The sequence below is a fragment of the Gasterosteus aculeatus genome, chromosome 6 (genome assembly GCF_964276395.1).
Source record: "Gasterosteus aculeatus chromosome 6, fGasAcu3.hap1.1, whole genome shotgun sequence".
Taxonomy (NCBI): Eukaryota; Metazoa; Chordata; class Actinopteri; order Perciformes; family Gasterosteidae; genus Gasterosteus; species Gasterosteus aculeatus.
Window position 1 is genome coordinate 16,601,935 of NC_135693.1, and position 13,798 is coordinate 16,615,732.

The 13,798-nt window shown below is 45.8% G+C and overlaps 1 protein-coding gene across 10 annotated transcripts in view; it reads left to right on the top strand.

The window, feature by feature from the left end:
* Positions 1 to 13,798, top strand: part of ccdc88ab (coiled-coil and HOOK domain protein 88ab) — a 49,719-nt gene that overhangs the window by 25,626 nt on the left and 10,295 nt on the right. For all 10 annotated transcript variants that reach the window (XR_013467958.1, XR_013467960.1, XR_013467959.1 and 7 more), the window contains exons 8-27: positions 394 to 566; positions 3,838 to 3,919; positions 4,361 to 4,519; positions 4,931 to 5,077; positions 5,180 to 5,324; positions 5,831 to 6,009; positions 6,602 to 6,739; positions 7,395 to 7,578; positions 7,739 to 7,869; positions 8,031 to 8,324; positions 8,573 to 8,755; positions 9,292 to 9,570; positions 9,845 to 9,969; positions 10,310 to 10,448; positions 11,012 to 11,188; positions 11,303 to 11,464; positions 12,416 to 12,693; positions 12,922 to 13,065; positions 13,212 to 13,398; positions 13,540 to 13,685. Coding sequence is in view for 4 of the 10 variants with exons in the window: in XM_078104760.1 (XP_077960886.1) it covers positions 394 to 566; positions 3,838 to 3,919; positions 4,361 to 4,519; positions 4,931 to 5,077; positions 5,180 to 5,324; positions 5,831 to 6,009; positions 6,602 to 6,739; positions 7,395 to 7,578; positions 7,739 to 7,869; positions 8,031 to 8,324; positions 8,573 to 8,755; positions 9,292 to 9,570; positions 9,845 to 9,969; positions 10,310 to 10,448; positions 11,012 to 11,188; positions 11,303 to 11,464; positions 12,416 to 12,693; positions 12,922 to 13,065; positions 13,212 to 13,398; positions 13,540 to 13,685 (3,452 nt within the window). In the remaining 6 variants the exon portion in view is untranslated. The remainder of the gene's footprint in view (positions 1 to 393; positions 567 to 3,837; positions 3,920 to 4,360; positions 4,520 to 4,930; positions 5,078 to 5,179; positions 5,325 to 5,830; positions 6,010 to 6,601; positions 6,740 to 7,394; positions 7,579 to 7,738; positions 7,870 to 8,030; positions 8,325 to 8,572; positions 8,756 to 9,291; positions 9,571 to 9,844; positions 9,970 to 10,309; positions 10,449 to 11,011; positions 11,189 to 11,302; positions 11,465 to 12,415; positions 12,694 to 12,921; positions 13,066 to 13,211; positions 13,399 to 13,539; positions 13,686 to 13,798) is intronic.

Genomic DNA, 13,798 nt, shown 5'->3' on the forward strand with positions numbered 1-13,798 from the left:
GATGATCTGTCTGTGTGTCTGTGTGTGTGTGTGTGTGTCAGGGACTCTAATAGCCTCCAGATTATCACTCTGTAGTCCAGCCGCTCTCAATTAAAATCCCATTTCCTTTCTGGGGCAATAGATCAAAACGTGGCTGTGTGTGGGGCTTTGAGTGCACTCTTTGCCCCATTGCCTATGTCGTGTTTGGGCAGTGGGGGTGCTTCGGGTGAATCCGGGGATCGACTCTCCTCTCTGCATGTAGTCCATGTGTTGAATCATACCTCCAGCTGCCACCGCTGCGGGAAATTATCCTGAAACACCGATTCAAAATGTCTTTTTGCAGTATGTTGTAGTTTTGAGAGGTCATAGCTGACTTGTGTTAACAGCCTCTTCCCGTCTGTTCCTTCCGTGCAGACGATAGTGGAGTTGACTCAGGAGAGAGACTGTGTGCAGCTGTCCCCACTGGCTCCCTGTTCCACCCAGTCTCCCGGAGACTCCCCCAGTATGAGGAGGACCGAAAGCCGCCAGCACCTCTCCGTGGAGTTGGCCGATGCCAAGGCCAAGATCCGACGCCTTCGACAGGAACTGTGAGTCCCCGTCCTTATCAGCTAGATACAGAACGAAATATATACAAGCGTATGAAAAAAAGGGCAAACCATCATAGTTAAACCAAAGACAAACTCCTATTTACAACATAGTTTAAAATACTATTTCCCTTCTCCCAGCTCCGGTCTGGTTATACCAGCTGATTGGTTATACTGTTTAATTTAACAACAATGACACATCAGGAAATTCCAACACGTTTTAAATCACGCAACGGCTGTAATTTAAGCAGTGGGATTGTTCATCACATTCCTGACGGGAATGCTATGAGTGTATTCTCTTTTTATTGGTTTGTTTTAATGTCTTCATCCGGGCCTTAAACATGAAACACTGACAATGATGAGAGGATGAGTAATGACACCAGCAATCCATTTCCTTCCTACATCTCACATTACTCACAATAAGACCAGGCTTTGTGCCGTCATACTGCGCGCGCGCACACACACACACACACACAGACCTTATTGAAGCCTTTTAAATTCTGCGTATGAATAATAGAGCTTCCTTTTTAAAGTGCTATAATCCCTTGCCAGACTAAGGCTTAATGGTCAACACAGACCAGTTAAAAGAAGGAGAGCACATTTCGACAAAGGGATGTATTTAAATGTTAAATGACATCTCTGATTTGTTGCTGAAGTCTTTGCAGAACTATTGTGTGCTTCAGTCTACCCTGCTTTGTTTTCAAGGTAAACTAATCACGGGTTAGATTTCACTGACCGGCGTGTCAGATAATGTGTTGCTTCTACTTAAAGAGAATCATCTTAATCCTTTGGCGGATCTTGTTTTCCAGTGTAGGAGAACGTTTATCACAGTAGCAAGTAGAAAGCGTATTGAAACGCGTTATCTTGATCATTTTTATCTCCCCGGCGATCCAAATGTTTTCCATCTCCTTTGTAGTCAGCCCGCACACACACACACACATGCCATTGTCTCTTTAACCTTATGGTTCTTTGACAATTGGTTGTAACTCTCATTGGATTGCAGGTCACGTGAACACTGACCTTTTAAGCAACGAGTTCAGACTCAAAGAAGGAAGCTCGTCAGACATTCATCACCGTAGACACCTCTTACATCAAGTTGATTCTTCAGTACAGACCAAAAGCCAATGAGTTGTTTTTGTTTTCTGGTTGCCACAGTGTTGATTACTTGTGGTTGCGATGGGCCGCACAAGAGAAAAGAGGGTAACTACGTCCATTCACGTGATGCAGGGGAGTGATGTAGTCGCTATATGTGCGCGCCCTGTTGGGGCTGGTGTTTGTGGGTCAGAAGGCGACCCGATCGGAGCGAGAGGCGACGCGCGGCCCGCTGGTCCCACAGTGGTCGGTTTGTTAACATGTTGAGTGAAGCTGTGACACACGGAGTCTAAACCCACAGTTCGAGACACACGCAGGGGCATATTTGGAGACGTTGTTCTTCTCGTGAGTGTTAACCCGGTTCTCCAGGTTTAAAACCGTATTTAGTACGGATTCCAGTCATTTAACTTGGAGGTCTGGTGTTTGCTTTGGATATAAATGTATTATTTACCTGTTTTTCATTTGCGAAACAGTGAAGATTATTTCAAAATATCACTTTCACTCAGTTTGTCATGTTAAACTAGAAAAAAAATACATATTTTCCAATTTGTCATGTTTGGTAAGTTTTCTTTTTACGGAGTACAGGTTTGACCTCGTCAAAGTGAGCCACTTATATTTTCCCTTTAGGCAGTATTCAATATCCTTTAATAAACATTTACTGTTATATAAATGCCTTTCTGCTGGTTCTAATGAAGACAATGATCTAGCATTTCAATAGTGCCAGGATCTATATTAACAGTAGGGTGAGGAAGACTACGAGCTAGCATGGAAAAGGTTGCCTATTGTTTCTTGGCTTTTCAAGTACAGCAGTGAGCAGCAGCAGCAGCGTGTTTGTGGCTGCACCATTAACATAAGCAGCAGAGCCAGCTGCATCCAGAATATGAGCCCGCTGCTAATCTGCTATTCTAAAGTTGACAGGTGTTTGTGAGTAACAGGGGGGGGGCTGCAGCAGGGGAAGAGAGTTAACTGATGAAACTGAAAGAGAAATCCTTCCTGCATGTTGACTCGTACTTTCCAAAGAACAGGAGGCAGGTGAATGAAAGGAAATGAGAAAAGGTGGATGCCTTCTTGCTTATTGAGATGCAACCAAAGTCCCCAAAGAGCCGCAATCAAACAGGCTGCCAGACGTTCAGTGTTGCAGTTTCATGCACACACATTGAACAACATCTGAGAGATGCATTTGTTTTCCTTCAAAGCCGTGTGACACATTGTCCCTCGATGGTTGGAAGGAGCCGGGCGAGTTCACACACACACACACACGCACACAAGATCAAACTTACAGCGAAAGCGAATGTCAGGCTGCCCTATTCGCTGTCACGTAAACAAATGGATACAAGAGACACGTGCTGCAACATGTAAAACTTTCTTCTCTCCTTATCTTTTCAAGGGGGTTTTCCATAATAGAGGGAGTTAATAGAGGGGCTTGAGTCTGAGGATTTGCGTACATATTGCCTTTCTTAGTTTCTTCAGTTCTTTTATCGCTGGCTTTCCCCTCACTGTTTGTCCTTGTGTGATGAAGAAGGCCGTCTATCCGTAGCTGAATTGAGGAGACAGGAAAGACATTGTGTAATGACCATCGCAGCTCAAACATACAACAGGCTATTTTTACTCAAGAGAATGAGTCACTGATGTCTTGAAAACATTTGAATTGCATATTTCTTCCTTTCTACCAAGGCCTAGGGGATGTTGCGTGTGCTACGTTTGAATGCTAACAGTAACTTTTAATTTAGTGAGCCTGAATCTTATTAAACTTATAATGAAAGTAAGACTGGAAATAGATATCTCATCTCATGAAATACTCAATGGCATGCTTTTACAAAAGTGTTGCTTTTAAATATGTTTATTTCAGTCTTTAATTCCCACGTCAGTCTGACAATGTAACTCTGAGGAAACATGATCGTAAACTCTGTATTGCATTTCCTCAGTAGCATAAATAACTTATAGGAAGAACCAAAAATATTATCACAGAGCCTCCTTACAGAAACTAAAATACCTAAAAGTAAAGTTGGGCCAGTGAACCCTTTTTGGTAGATAATTTAAAATTGAGTTTTTCTCTGTGTAACTATGTCAATACTGCTGCTCCCATTAAACGATTCAGCTGCAAGCTGTGAAACGGAAACAGGCCTAAAGGAATGTCCTTGTTAGCACTCTCTGAGTTTGTAAAACTGTTGCCTGTTTCCAGAGAGGAGAAGAGTGAGCAGCTTTTGGACACCCGGCAGGAGCTGGAGAACATGGAAGTGGAGCTCAGGAGGCTTCAGCAAGAGGTAACGCGACTTAGTCCCAGTGACACACACCTACATGCACACAATCGTTCACATGACCTCGTCACCCCCCCGTCCCTCTGCCCTTCACCTGCTACGCCTTCTGCTGTCATAGTACTCTGTGTCCAGCGCTGCCGGGCTCTAATTAGCTAGCTGGTGTCTTAGCTCATTACAGGCTATTAGCGCTATCTTTAGTCCAGCTACAGACCCGCACGGCTTGTGATTTTTGAAGGCGGCAGAAGGGCCGACAAACTAAATGCCGTAAACTAGTTGAATAGGTTCAGGGCACGGAGGACGCGTAGGTGTTCGGGGGATTTTTGTAATTGATGGTGTTTAGAGATTGTTCTGTCCAGTATCTGTATATGTAAAAGACTTGCTAATCTTTTAATAAATAACAGTCTGCTGGCTGAAGCTTTTGTTCCATCGTTGCATCAACTCCTGCAGAGCTACCAGTTGGTGTCGGACGCTCGATCGGCGCGGGCCTACCGCGACGAGCTGGACGCGCTCCGAGAGAAAGCGATCCGCGTGGACAAACTGGAGAGCGAGCTGAGCCGATACAAGGAGAGACTCCACGACATTGAGTTCTACAAGGCCCGGGTCGAGGTACACAGCTGCCCGCGCAGAGCGTTTTCTCCTTCAGCCATGATGACGGCGCTCGTTTAAGCACCCCACGCCACGAACTGCATATGTGACCCATAAAGATCATGATGCATCATCTCGTGATACAAGTACTTCTTTACTGTAAATTTATATATTGAATTACAGGGGAAAGAATTTAAACGGTATCCTTGTCTTGCATAGTATCCACCCAACTGAATATTTCAAAGAAATGTTGTTCATTTTTTTCTGCTCAGACTGCTACTATTTATACTGTTACTTCTGGTTCTTGTAATATAACTCAATTCAAAGTAATGATGTACATTTTCTGAAAAATGTTTTCTCTTGAACGGGCTGCAGTGTTTATGTTTGCTCTTAAACTCGTATCCTCTGTTAATGTGGTGTTTTTTTTGGTAGGAGCTGAAAGAGGACAACCAGGTCCTGTTGGAGACCAAGAGCATGTTGGAGGAGCAGCTGGATGCGACCCGGACCCGCTCCGACAAACTGCACCTTCTGGAGAAAGAGAGTCTCCAGCTCAAATCCAAGATCCACGACCTGGAGATGGTGAGACGTTTTTTTCGATCAGTGTGAGGAGTAAAAGGCCACAGGGCATCTCTGCAGCATTTGTTCATCGCCACACACCCCGCCTATCCCCATTATCCCTAGGAGCGGGACATGGACCGTAAACGTATGGAGGAGATCTTGGAGGAGAACCTTGTGCTTGAGATGGCCCAGAAACAGAGCATGGACGAGTCCCTGCACCTGGGCTGGGAACTGGAGCAACTGGCCAAGACACCAGAACTGACCGAAGGTGAGAAGAAGATGGAGCCGAGAATTGTTTAAAACCAGCGAAAATTACAAAGTCAAACCAGGTGGAGTGTTGATGGAAGCAAACGCGGTCGTGTTGAGTGAAACTGTCACGCAGCGGACAGATCTGACCAGCCTGAAGGCGTCAGAAGGCCAACAGACCGGACACGGCTCATTGGCTCTTTGCCCCGGCGTCATCCCCATGTACCCTCTGCATTTGCCAGCCTCCACTGGGTTTTCTTTCCACTTGATTAAGACCTGTAATTAATATTCAGTGGCTCTTGGAGGATAATCCGTGCGCTTAGATTGAAAAAGCTGTTTAGAGGTTTAACTAGCCAGGGATCTGGGTAAGGACTTTGTGTCGTATGTTTGTTAAAATTGCACTTTGAAAGCTCTGACATCTAAAGTTGGTCCAGAGGGCTTTGTTCTTGACTTCGACAACCAGAATACATCTTGCCCTCGTTCATTCGTTGGTATTTAATCCACATTTTCTTGCCTTCATTCCCTCAGCCCCTCAGAAGTCGTTGGGCGAGGAGGTGAATGAGCTGACCTCCAGCCGTCTGTTGAAGCTAGAGAAGGACAACCAGACCCTGATGAAGACTGTGGAGGAGCTCAGAGGAGCAGCCAGTCATGACACTGTGACCAAACTATCAAAAGTCAACCTGGAAAACCAGAGACTGAACCAGAAAGTAAGTGAACGTTTATCTACCATTTTAAAGTGCTTCAGAATTTCCGTTAAATATCCTTTCCCTCATCCCGGTCACCACCAAGATTAGCATATTGGACCAGCACTCATCCATAATATATCACCCTAACGCTGGGCTCTAGGCCTTTTCACACAGCCATAGAGACAAACAAAAAGAGAAAGAAGTAGAGCGCATAGAGGGGGTGGATAGGAGGATGAAAGCAGAGCAGTAAATCCAGACAGCCCTGCATCGCCTTTTCTTTCCGGTCTTTGACACCCAAACGCCCCTCGCTGAGAGAAGTGTCGCAGCTACTTTCAGAAACATAAGCCTCTCTACAAGCCTTCTGAATAAAATGCATGAAATTGTGTTTCTCTCTCACAAAGAGAACATTTATTTCCAAGTCACTTGAGGTCAGGAGACAAAACCCATTAGAATGTGAATGCATCTCCCTCGTAGACGTGGTTTTCTTTATATAATTATATCATTGACTCATTTTTCAGCCTTTTCATGTGTCATAAGATGTAATTAGTTTGACAGTAAAACCCGATTTAGACCGCGTGTCCTCCTCAAAATGTTGCTTCAACGCTGTTTTCAGTTGGAGCAGTTGGGGAGCGAACTGACAGCAGACAGAGAGTCGCTCCTGAGCGCCGAATCACTCAGTACTGACCTGATGAAGGAGAAGGCTCTACTGGAGAAGACTCTGGAAACACTCCGAGAAAACTCAGAAAGACAGGTATAACACACACACACACACACACGCGCGCGTCTTGACCATATTCCAGTTAGTTTATACCTATGCACACATAACTTGTGTGCCATGATTGTCTATTGTCAATGTAGGTGTTTTAATCCTTCCGAGTGAGGATTGCATGAATGGTATTCTTCCTGAATGCCACATTGATGTGGAACGGTCGTTAACTGATAGGACTCGTTGCTGGAGATGGCAGTAGTAAGCAGAGTAAAACAACATAATCACTTCAAGCGCTCGTGTGCTTTGGAATACTGCAAATGTTGCGGCCTGTGCACTGAACAAGCACACGGTCGGGTGCGCCAGCACATTCAGACAAACAGAGACTGTGCGTCATAGAAGCTGCTCTCTACAAAACCATCATTGATTCTCCTTCCAAGAAAATGACTCCGCTGTGTAATTTACTGAAGTCCACACAAGATCTTTTGAGATCAATTTTTGTGCAACTATTAAATGGAGCTACCGCCATGTTTTATAGACTACACAGACCTCTGGTACTCTGTGGCCCAGATGCAGTTTCTCACCCCGTCTGCACGGACTCTGTAGCTTTGAGACCTTCGATGTGTTTCATTGGCTTCAATCACTTTGAACGTGACCTTGTGAGGCTTTCTTTAAAACTCTGATGTCTGATTTCTTCCAGCTGAAGGGACTGGAGCAGGAGAACAAGCACCTGAGCCAGACAGTGTCGTCTCTGCGCCAGCGCTGCCAGGTCGGAGCTGAGGCCCGGGTCAAGGACGTGGAGAAAGAGAATCGCGTTCTCCACGAGTCCATCTGCGAGACAACCGCCAAACTCAATAAGATCGAGTTTGAGAGGAAACAGCTTCGTAAGTGAGCCGCTTTTGAACTGGTTTTGTGGTTCATTAAAAATCAATGTTTTTTTAAGTTTGGTTTTCTACAGTATAAATAGACTTTCTTGTTTTTTCATTCTAAATTCACAGGATCACCATTGTAGCTGTTGTCTCTTTTTTGTTTTTTTCAATACAGGCAAGGAGCTTGAAGTGGTGAAGGAGAAAGGCGAGCGGGCTGAAGAGTTGGAGGTCCAGAATCAGAAGCTGGAAAGGGTCAACGAGAGCCTGCAGAAGAAAGTATCCAGTCTAGGAATCACCTGTGAAAAGGTCTCGTGTTTTTGTTGTGTGTATGTATGTTGGTCAATGCACGTTTGCCCACATTGATACCTCATGTTCCATGTTTGCATACTAGATGTGTCTCCAATGCAATTACTTAAACGTACCTGAGAGATGTCGTCTCATCTTAATCATCTCTCCTGCGTTTGTAGGTGTCTTCTTTGGAGAAGGAGAACTCCGATCTGGAGGCAGAAGGCCGCCGTCTGAAGAAGAAGCTGGACACTCTGAAGAACATGACCTTCCAGTTGGAGGCTCTGGAGAAGGAGAACTCCCAGCTGGAGAAGGAAAACCTGGAACTCCGGCGCTTGGCCGAGAGCCTCCGGTCGGCGGGCGCTAAGGCCGCTCAACTGGAGGCCGAGAACAGGGAGCTGGAGAGCGAGAGGAGCCATTTGAAGCGCAGCATGGAACTGCTCAAAGCCTCGTCCAAAAAGACGGAGAGATTAGAGGTAAAACTTCAGCAACATACGGCGAGCACTTCTGGTAATAGGGAGCAGTGAGACAAAGTGAAATGGTCCTTAACATTAGAAAACGTGCATCTTAATATAAACCTGTAGACATAAGTGCACCTTTTATCATCATTGATGAATATTTTTCTAGGTAACTTGCAGTGGATCTGGAATATGATGGCATCAGGGAGCAGCGCAACTAGTTCATGGATGCTTTTAATATCCTATTCTGGCTTTTCTTGTCCCAGGTGAGTTACCAGGGCCTAGATACAGAGAACCAGCGCCTGCAGAAGGCGTTAGAGAACAGCAGCAAAAAGATTCAACAGTTGGAGGAAGAGCTGCAAGAGGTGGAAACTGAGAACCAAAGCCTCCAACGCAACCTGGAAGAGCTCAAGATCTCCAGTAAACGCCTGGAGCAGCTGGAACAAGAGGTAGGGGAAAAAACGCTTCTCTGGCAAAAAAAACTAGCCTCGAAAACACAAACAGGATTTTTTTTTGGTCTGTGTTTAAAAATTATGCAGATCTTTGCAACAGGCCTATTTTGGGTGGCTGGCTGTTTTTTACTGAAACTGCTTCAGTCTTTGCTTGGGCTGGATTGATTCTGCCTGGCAGAATGAGGTCAATCAGATTGGTCCAAAATTGCTGTTGAAGTTAAAAGAGGGGATTCTTTCTGATGTGATGATTTATATTCTGCAGAATGTAATATGTTAAAATAAATAATGTGAGAACGTTTTATTTGGCACTTGAGCGGCACTGCCAGTAATTTAGCTCATTCTGATAAAACTAAAGCACGCTACCCAGCAGAGTTGGATTATCCCAGATTATTTGTCAAAATTGATTTTTGGCCCTTTCTAAATTAATCTCTGTGCCCTTTCAGCCAAACGTGTATTTACTAGGCATTTAGACTCAAGCTTAAGTCCATCAAATAACGTTTCATCCGTCTGCATTACGTCCCGTTATCCCACAGAACAAGATTCTTGAGCAGGAAAGCTCCCAGCTAGAGAAAGACAAGAAGCTCCTGGAGAAGGAGAACAAGCGGCTGAGGCAGCAGGCCGAGATCCGCGACTCCAAGCTGGATGACGACAACCAGCGGATCTCCTGCTTGGAGAAAGAGAATCGGACCATGGGCAAAGAGATGATCTTCTTCAGGGACTCCTGCACAAGAGTCAAGGACCTGGAGAGAGAGAACAAGGAGCTGGTCAAACTGGGCACCATTGATAAGAAGACGCTCAGCACACTCAGAGAGGTGAGAAGACTGTCAATTCCAACAATCGCATGTGTCCACAGTGCTCTGTCATCATCCATTGTTGGTGAAGTGTGCCACAGTATGAGTTGTAAAGGCCATCCATCCATTGTCAAACCGCTTATCCTGCACACAGGGTCGCGGGGGGGCTGGAGTCCATCCCAGCCAACTTCGGGCGATAGACAGGGTACACCCTGGATTGGTCGCCAGCCAATCGCAGGGCAGTTGTAAAGGCACTAATTACAAATTGTTTGTTTGTGTGTGTGTGTGTGTTTAGGAGCTTGTGAGTGAGAAGCTGCGGACCCAGCAGTTGAATAACGATCTGGACAAACTGACCCACGAGTTGGAGAAGATTGGACTGAACAAAGAGAGGCTGCTGCACGACGAGAGCTCTGACGACAGGTATCGTTTCCCCAGGACACACAAAGTTCTTAAAACAGACCTCACGGAGCTAAAATAAGAACTCTGTCAATCCTCTTGGGATCCTCGGGACTAAAAGCGATCAGTACAGTCCAAATAAGTCTGCAATGTGACCCATTTTACAACGGCTGTAGACGTTTTTTATTATTCTTGGTCCATTGAATAATCGTTTTCTGAGCCAATATCTCCCACACCTGCTCCCCTCTCGCCATGAAGCCAGTTGTCCTTGCCCGCATTATCTGTGTTGAGGATTACAAATCACACTCTAGAGCGAAGACACAGATGCACACACAGAGCTAATTCAAGTATTTATATTTGTCAGGTTCAAGCTCCTGGAGACCAAACTGGAGTCGACTCTGAAATCGTCTTTGGAGATTAAAGAGGAGAAGATCGCCGCCCTGGAGGCCCGACTGCAGGAGTCCTCTAACCTCAACCAGCAACTGCGCCAGGAGCTCAAGACGGTCAGTAACGCAGCAACGCGATGATTCATTGTACGACATGCTGTATGTTGCATGTGTTGCATGCAGACGCATAGCTCCAAACAATTGAACTGACCGAGTGTAAAATCCCATTCCAACCACAAAGCCAAAACCCCAAACTATTTCCGCTGTGGTCCGAAAGCACTGAAAACACTGAGGGCTTCTCAAGGCCGATGCATTATTTATGCATCCACTCTTCCACTTCTATTGCCAGCTTATCTATTCATGAGGCGGCAGGAGTCTCTGAAGATGGAGTGGAGGATGTCTGCCTGCCTTTAGGGTGGCGTATGCGTTTTGAACGCTGACATGAATTGAATCCAAAACTCGAAAGCCTCTGTAGACAAACTCTGTGAAGCCATAATGGATCCTGTCTGCTGCTGTGCTTTACCATTACTCACGCCAATAGTGTTTTTATCATTTAGGACTTTTATGAATTTAATTTTCCAGCTGCGTTGGACTCAATCACTCAATCGTGATGTTTCTGTTGGAGGAGTTACTTTTATTGTGCTGAGGGAGCACCAATAACCACCGCTCTCTCTCTCCAGGTGAAGAAAAACTACGAAGCGCTGCGCCAAAGGGAGGAGGAGGAGAGGATGGTGCTGAGCTCGCCCCCTAGAGGTTTGGATGACCCTCAGGCTGTCAGTAAATGGGAGAACGAGAGTCATGAAGCCACCAGAGAACTGCTGAAAGTCAAAGACAGACTCATCGAGGTGGAGAGGAATGTGAGTTAGTGAAATGTCACGATGGCTTCTGGGACTTTTCCAAAATAAATGTTGAACGTAGTCCTTTGGGTTTACGCCAACATCCCTATCGTGTGTGTGTCCCTTTTTTCCCAGAATGCCACGCTGCAAGCTGAGAAGGCGGCCCTGAGGAGTCAGCTCAAACAACTGGAAACTCAAAGCGCCAACCTGCAGGCTCAGATTGTGGCCGTGCAGAGACAGACGGCCTCTCTGCAGGAGAACAACACGTCTCTTCAAACGCAGAACGCCAAGCTGCAGGTAACTCTCACCTGTTCTACAAAGTAGACCGTGGATGACACGCATTCACTATGGACCACAACCACAGATACGTTTTAAGTTTTTACAACAACACAACACACTACCAAGGACCTGACCATTTAAAGGGGATGCATTTCAAAACAACAATGTCAGCTGGACAAAAATCCTCTTCATGATAACGACACTTAAATTGTTGCGTCAGATATGTTGTTGTTTCGGGCCGCTCCCATTTGGGAATCTCCACTGCGGCTCATCTGTATGGAAATCAGATTTTATGATCTCCCATGTTTTGATTTGGCATGTTATACGATGGCTGCCTTTCGTGGCGCAACTCCATTCTCACGTGACATTATGATTAATACATCAAAGCTATAAGAAATAGATGATTATACAGTGGTATAGTCGTACTGCAACATATATTTTATTATCTGAAATGCTTTCGAACAATGAATGTGATACAAAACAAAAGCTCTGTTGGTGCGGCCGCTGAGCTCCGGGTGCCGATGTAGACCTGCACTAATTTAAACCCTGCTTATGGCGCCAGGATTTATATCGACCATTACAGTAGAGCCCAGCTGTCTCAGTGGGTGAAAGGCTGTTTTAAAGGTACTGAACTGTGTGTGTGTGTGTGTGTGTGTGTGTGTGTGTGTGTGTGTGTGTGTGTGTGTGTCATGATTGCGGAGGGTGCTTGAGACCAGGAAACTGCCGTGACCACAAAGGAAACATGACAAACCCTTTTCCTGCAGATGTTACATAGATGGAGTAAAGAGACCGAACAAACTGAGCGGCGCCACAGTGCCCCCTGTAGACGAGAACGACCTCTAATCACATCACATGTGTTTGAATCGAGGACCCCAGTACAGATCACAATAAAAAAGTCTATTGACTATACGCACATGACAAAAGAGTTTTAAACTGCTCCCCTAATCCCCTCCTCTATTTCCTTTTTAGGTGGAGAACTCCACCGTGAGCTCAAAGAGCGCGGCCCTCATGGCCCAGAACGCCCAGCTGCAGAGCCAGCAGAGCAGCGTGGAGGGTGAGCGCGAGGGAGCGCTGAAGGACAAAGAGGAGCTGAGGTCCACCTACGAGCTGCTCCTGCGCGATCACGAGAAGCTGGCGGCGCTCCACGAGAGGCAGGCGGTCGAGTATGAAGCCCTGATCGGAAAGCACGGGGGCCTAAAGACCTCCCACAAGGGCCTGGAGCAGCAGCACAGGGACCTGGAGGACAAGTGAGGCTGGGTTATGGAGCATGGGACGGGCACTTGTTCACGTGTACTCAGATTCTCACTCATAACTTTACACGCTACTTTGACCTTTTGAACCTATAAGGTCAATATTAAATGTTCACAAAAACAACCATACTTGCATGGGCTTTTTATTCCTTCCTGTCGTATTTAGATATTCCTCTTTATGTAAGTGGTGATTGTTTTTTGAATGTGTCTATGTTGTGCATGCAGGTACAAGCAGCTCACGCAGAGGAAGGGAGAACTGGAGGATCTGGAGAAACATCTGAAGGAGCAGCAGGAAAAGATGGCGCTAGAGAATCAAACACACCGAGCCACAGCTGATCAGTACCAACTGCTCAAAGAAGATCATGATCGGTCAGCTCGGCCTGTTTCGATAGTTATTAACTATTCAAATCTAATGAGTAAATGAGTGGATTCATTGAATTACACTAAATGTTGAAATTAGAAAGCCTCTTTTAGGTGTGTGCGTGTGTGTATGTTTAATTCCGCTCTCTCCTCAGGCTGAATAATACCTATCGTCAGCTGGTGAAAGACAACGACAATCTCCAACTGGACCATAAGAATGTGAAGACTCAGCTGAACGGCGCCAAGCTGGACCAGACCAAGCTGGAGGCTGAATTCTCTAAGCTGAAGGAGCAGTACCAGCAGCTGGACATCACCTCAACCAAGCTCACCAATCAGTGCGAGGTGAGGAGACATTGATCCTCCCTTCTCTGTCATAATGTGTTTGTGGGCTACTTTGAAAAACCGCTGTCATTTGGTGGGTTTACCTTGTTGTTAAGCCAGGTGTCTTTGCATCCCTTTAACATAGCTATGTGTGTGTGTTAGTTGTTGAGCCAGCTCAAAGGAAACCTAGAGGAGGAGAATCGCCACCTGTTGGACCAGATCCAGACTCTGATGCTGCAGAATCGCACTCTGTTGGAGCAGACCATGGAGAGCAAGGACCTGTTCCACGTCGAGCAAAGACAATACATGTAAACCCCTGATGACGACTTTCCTGTCAGCGATCGCCTCCCTGTCCGCAATTATTTATTCAAAATCGATTGTTTGCATTTCTATTTGGATTGCACATTTGGACTTTGTTCTT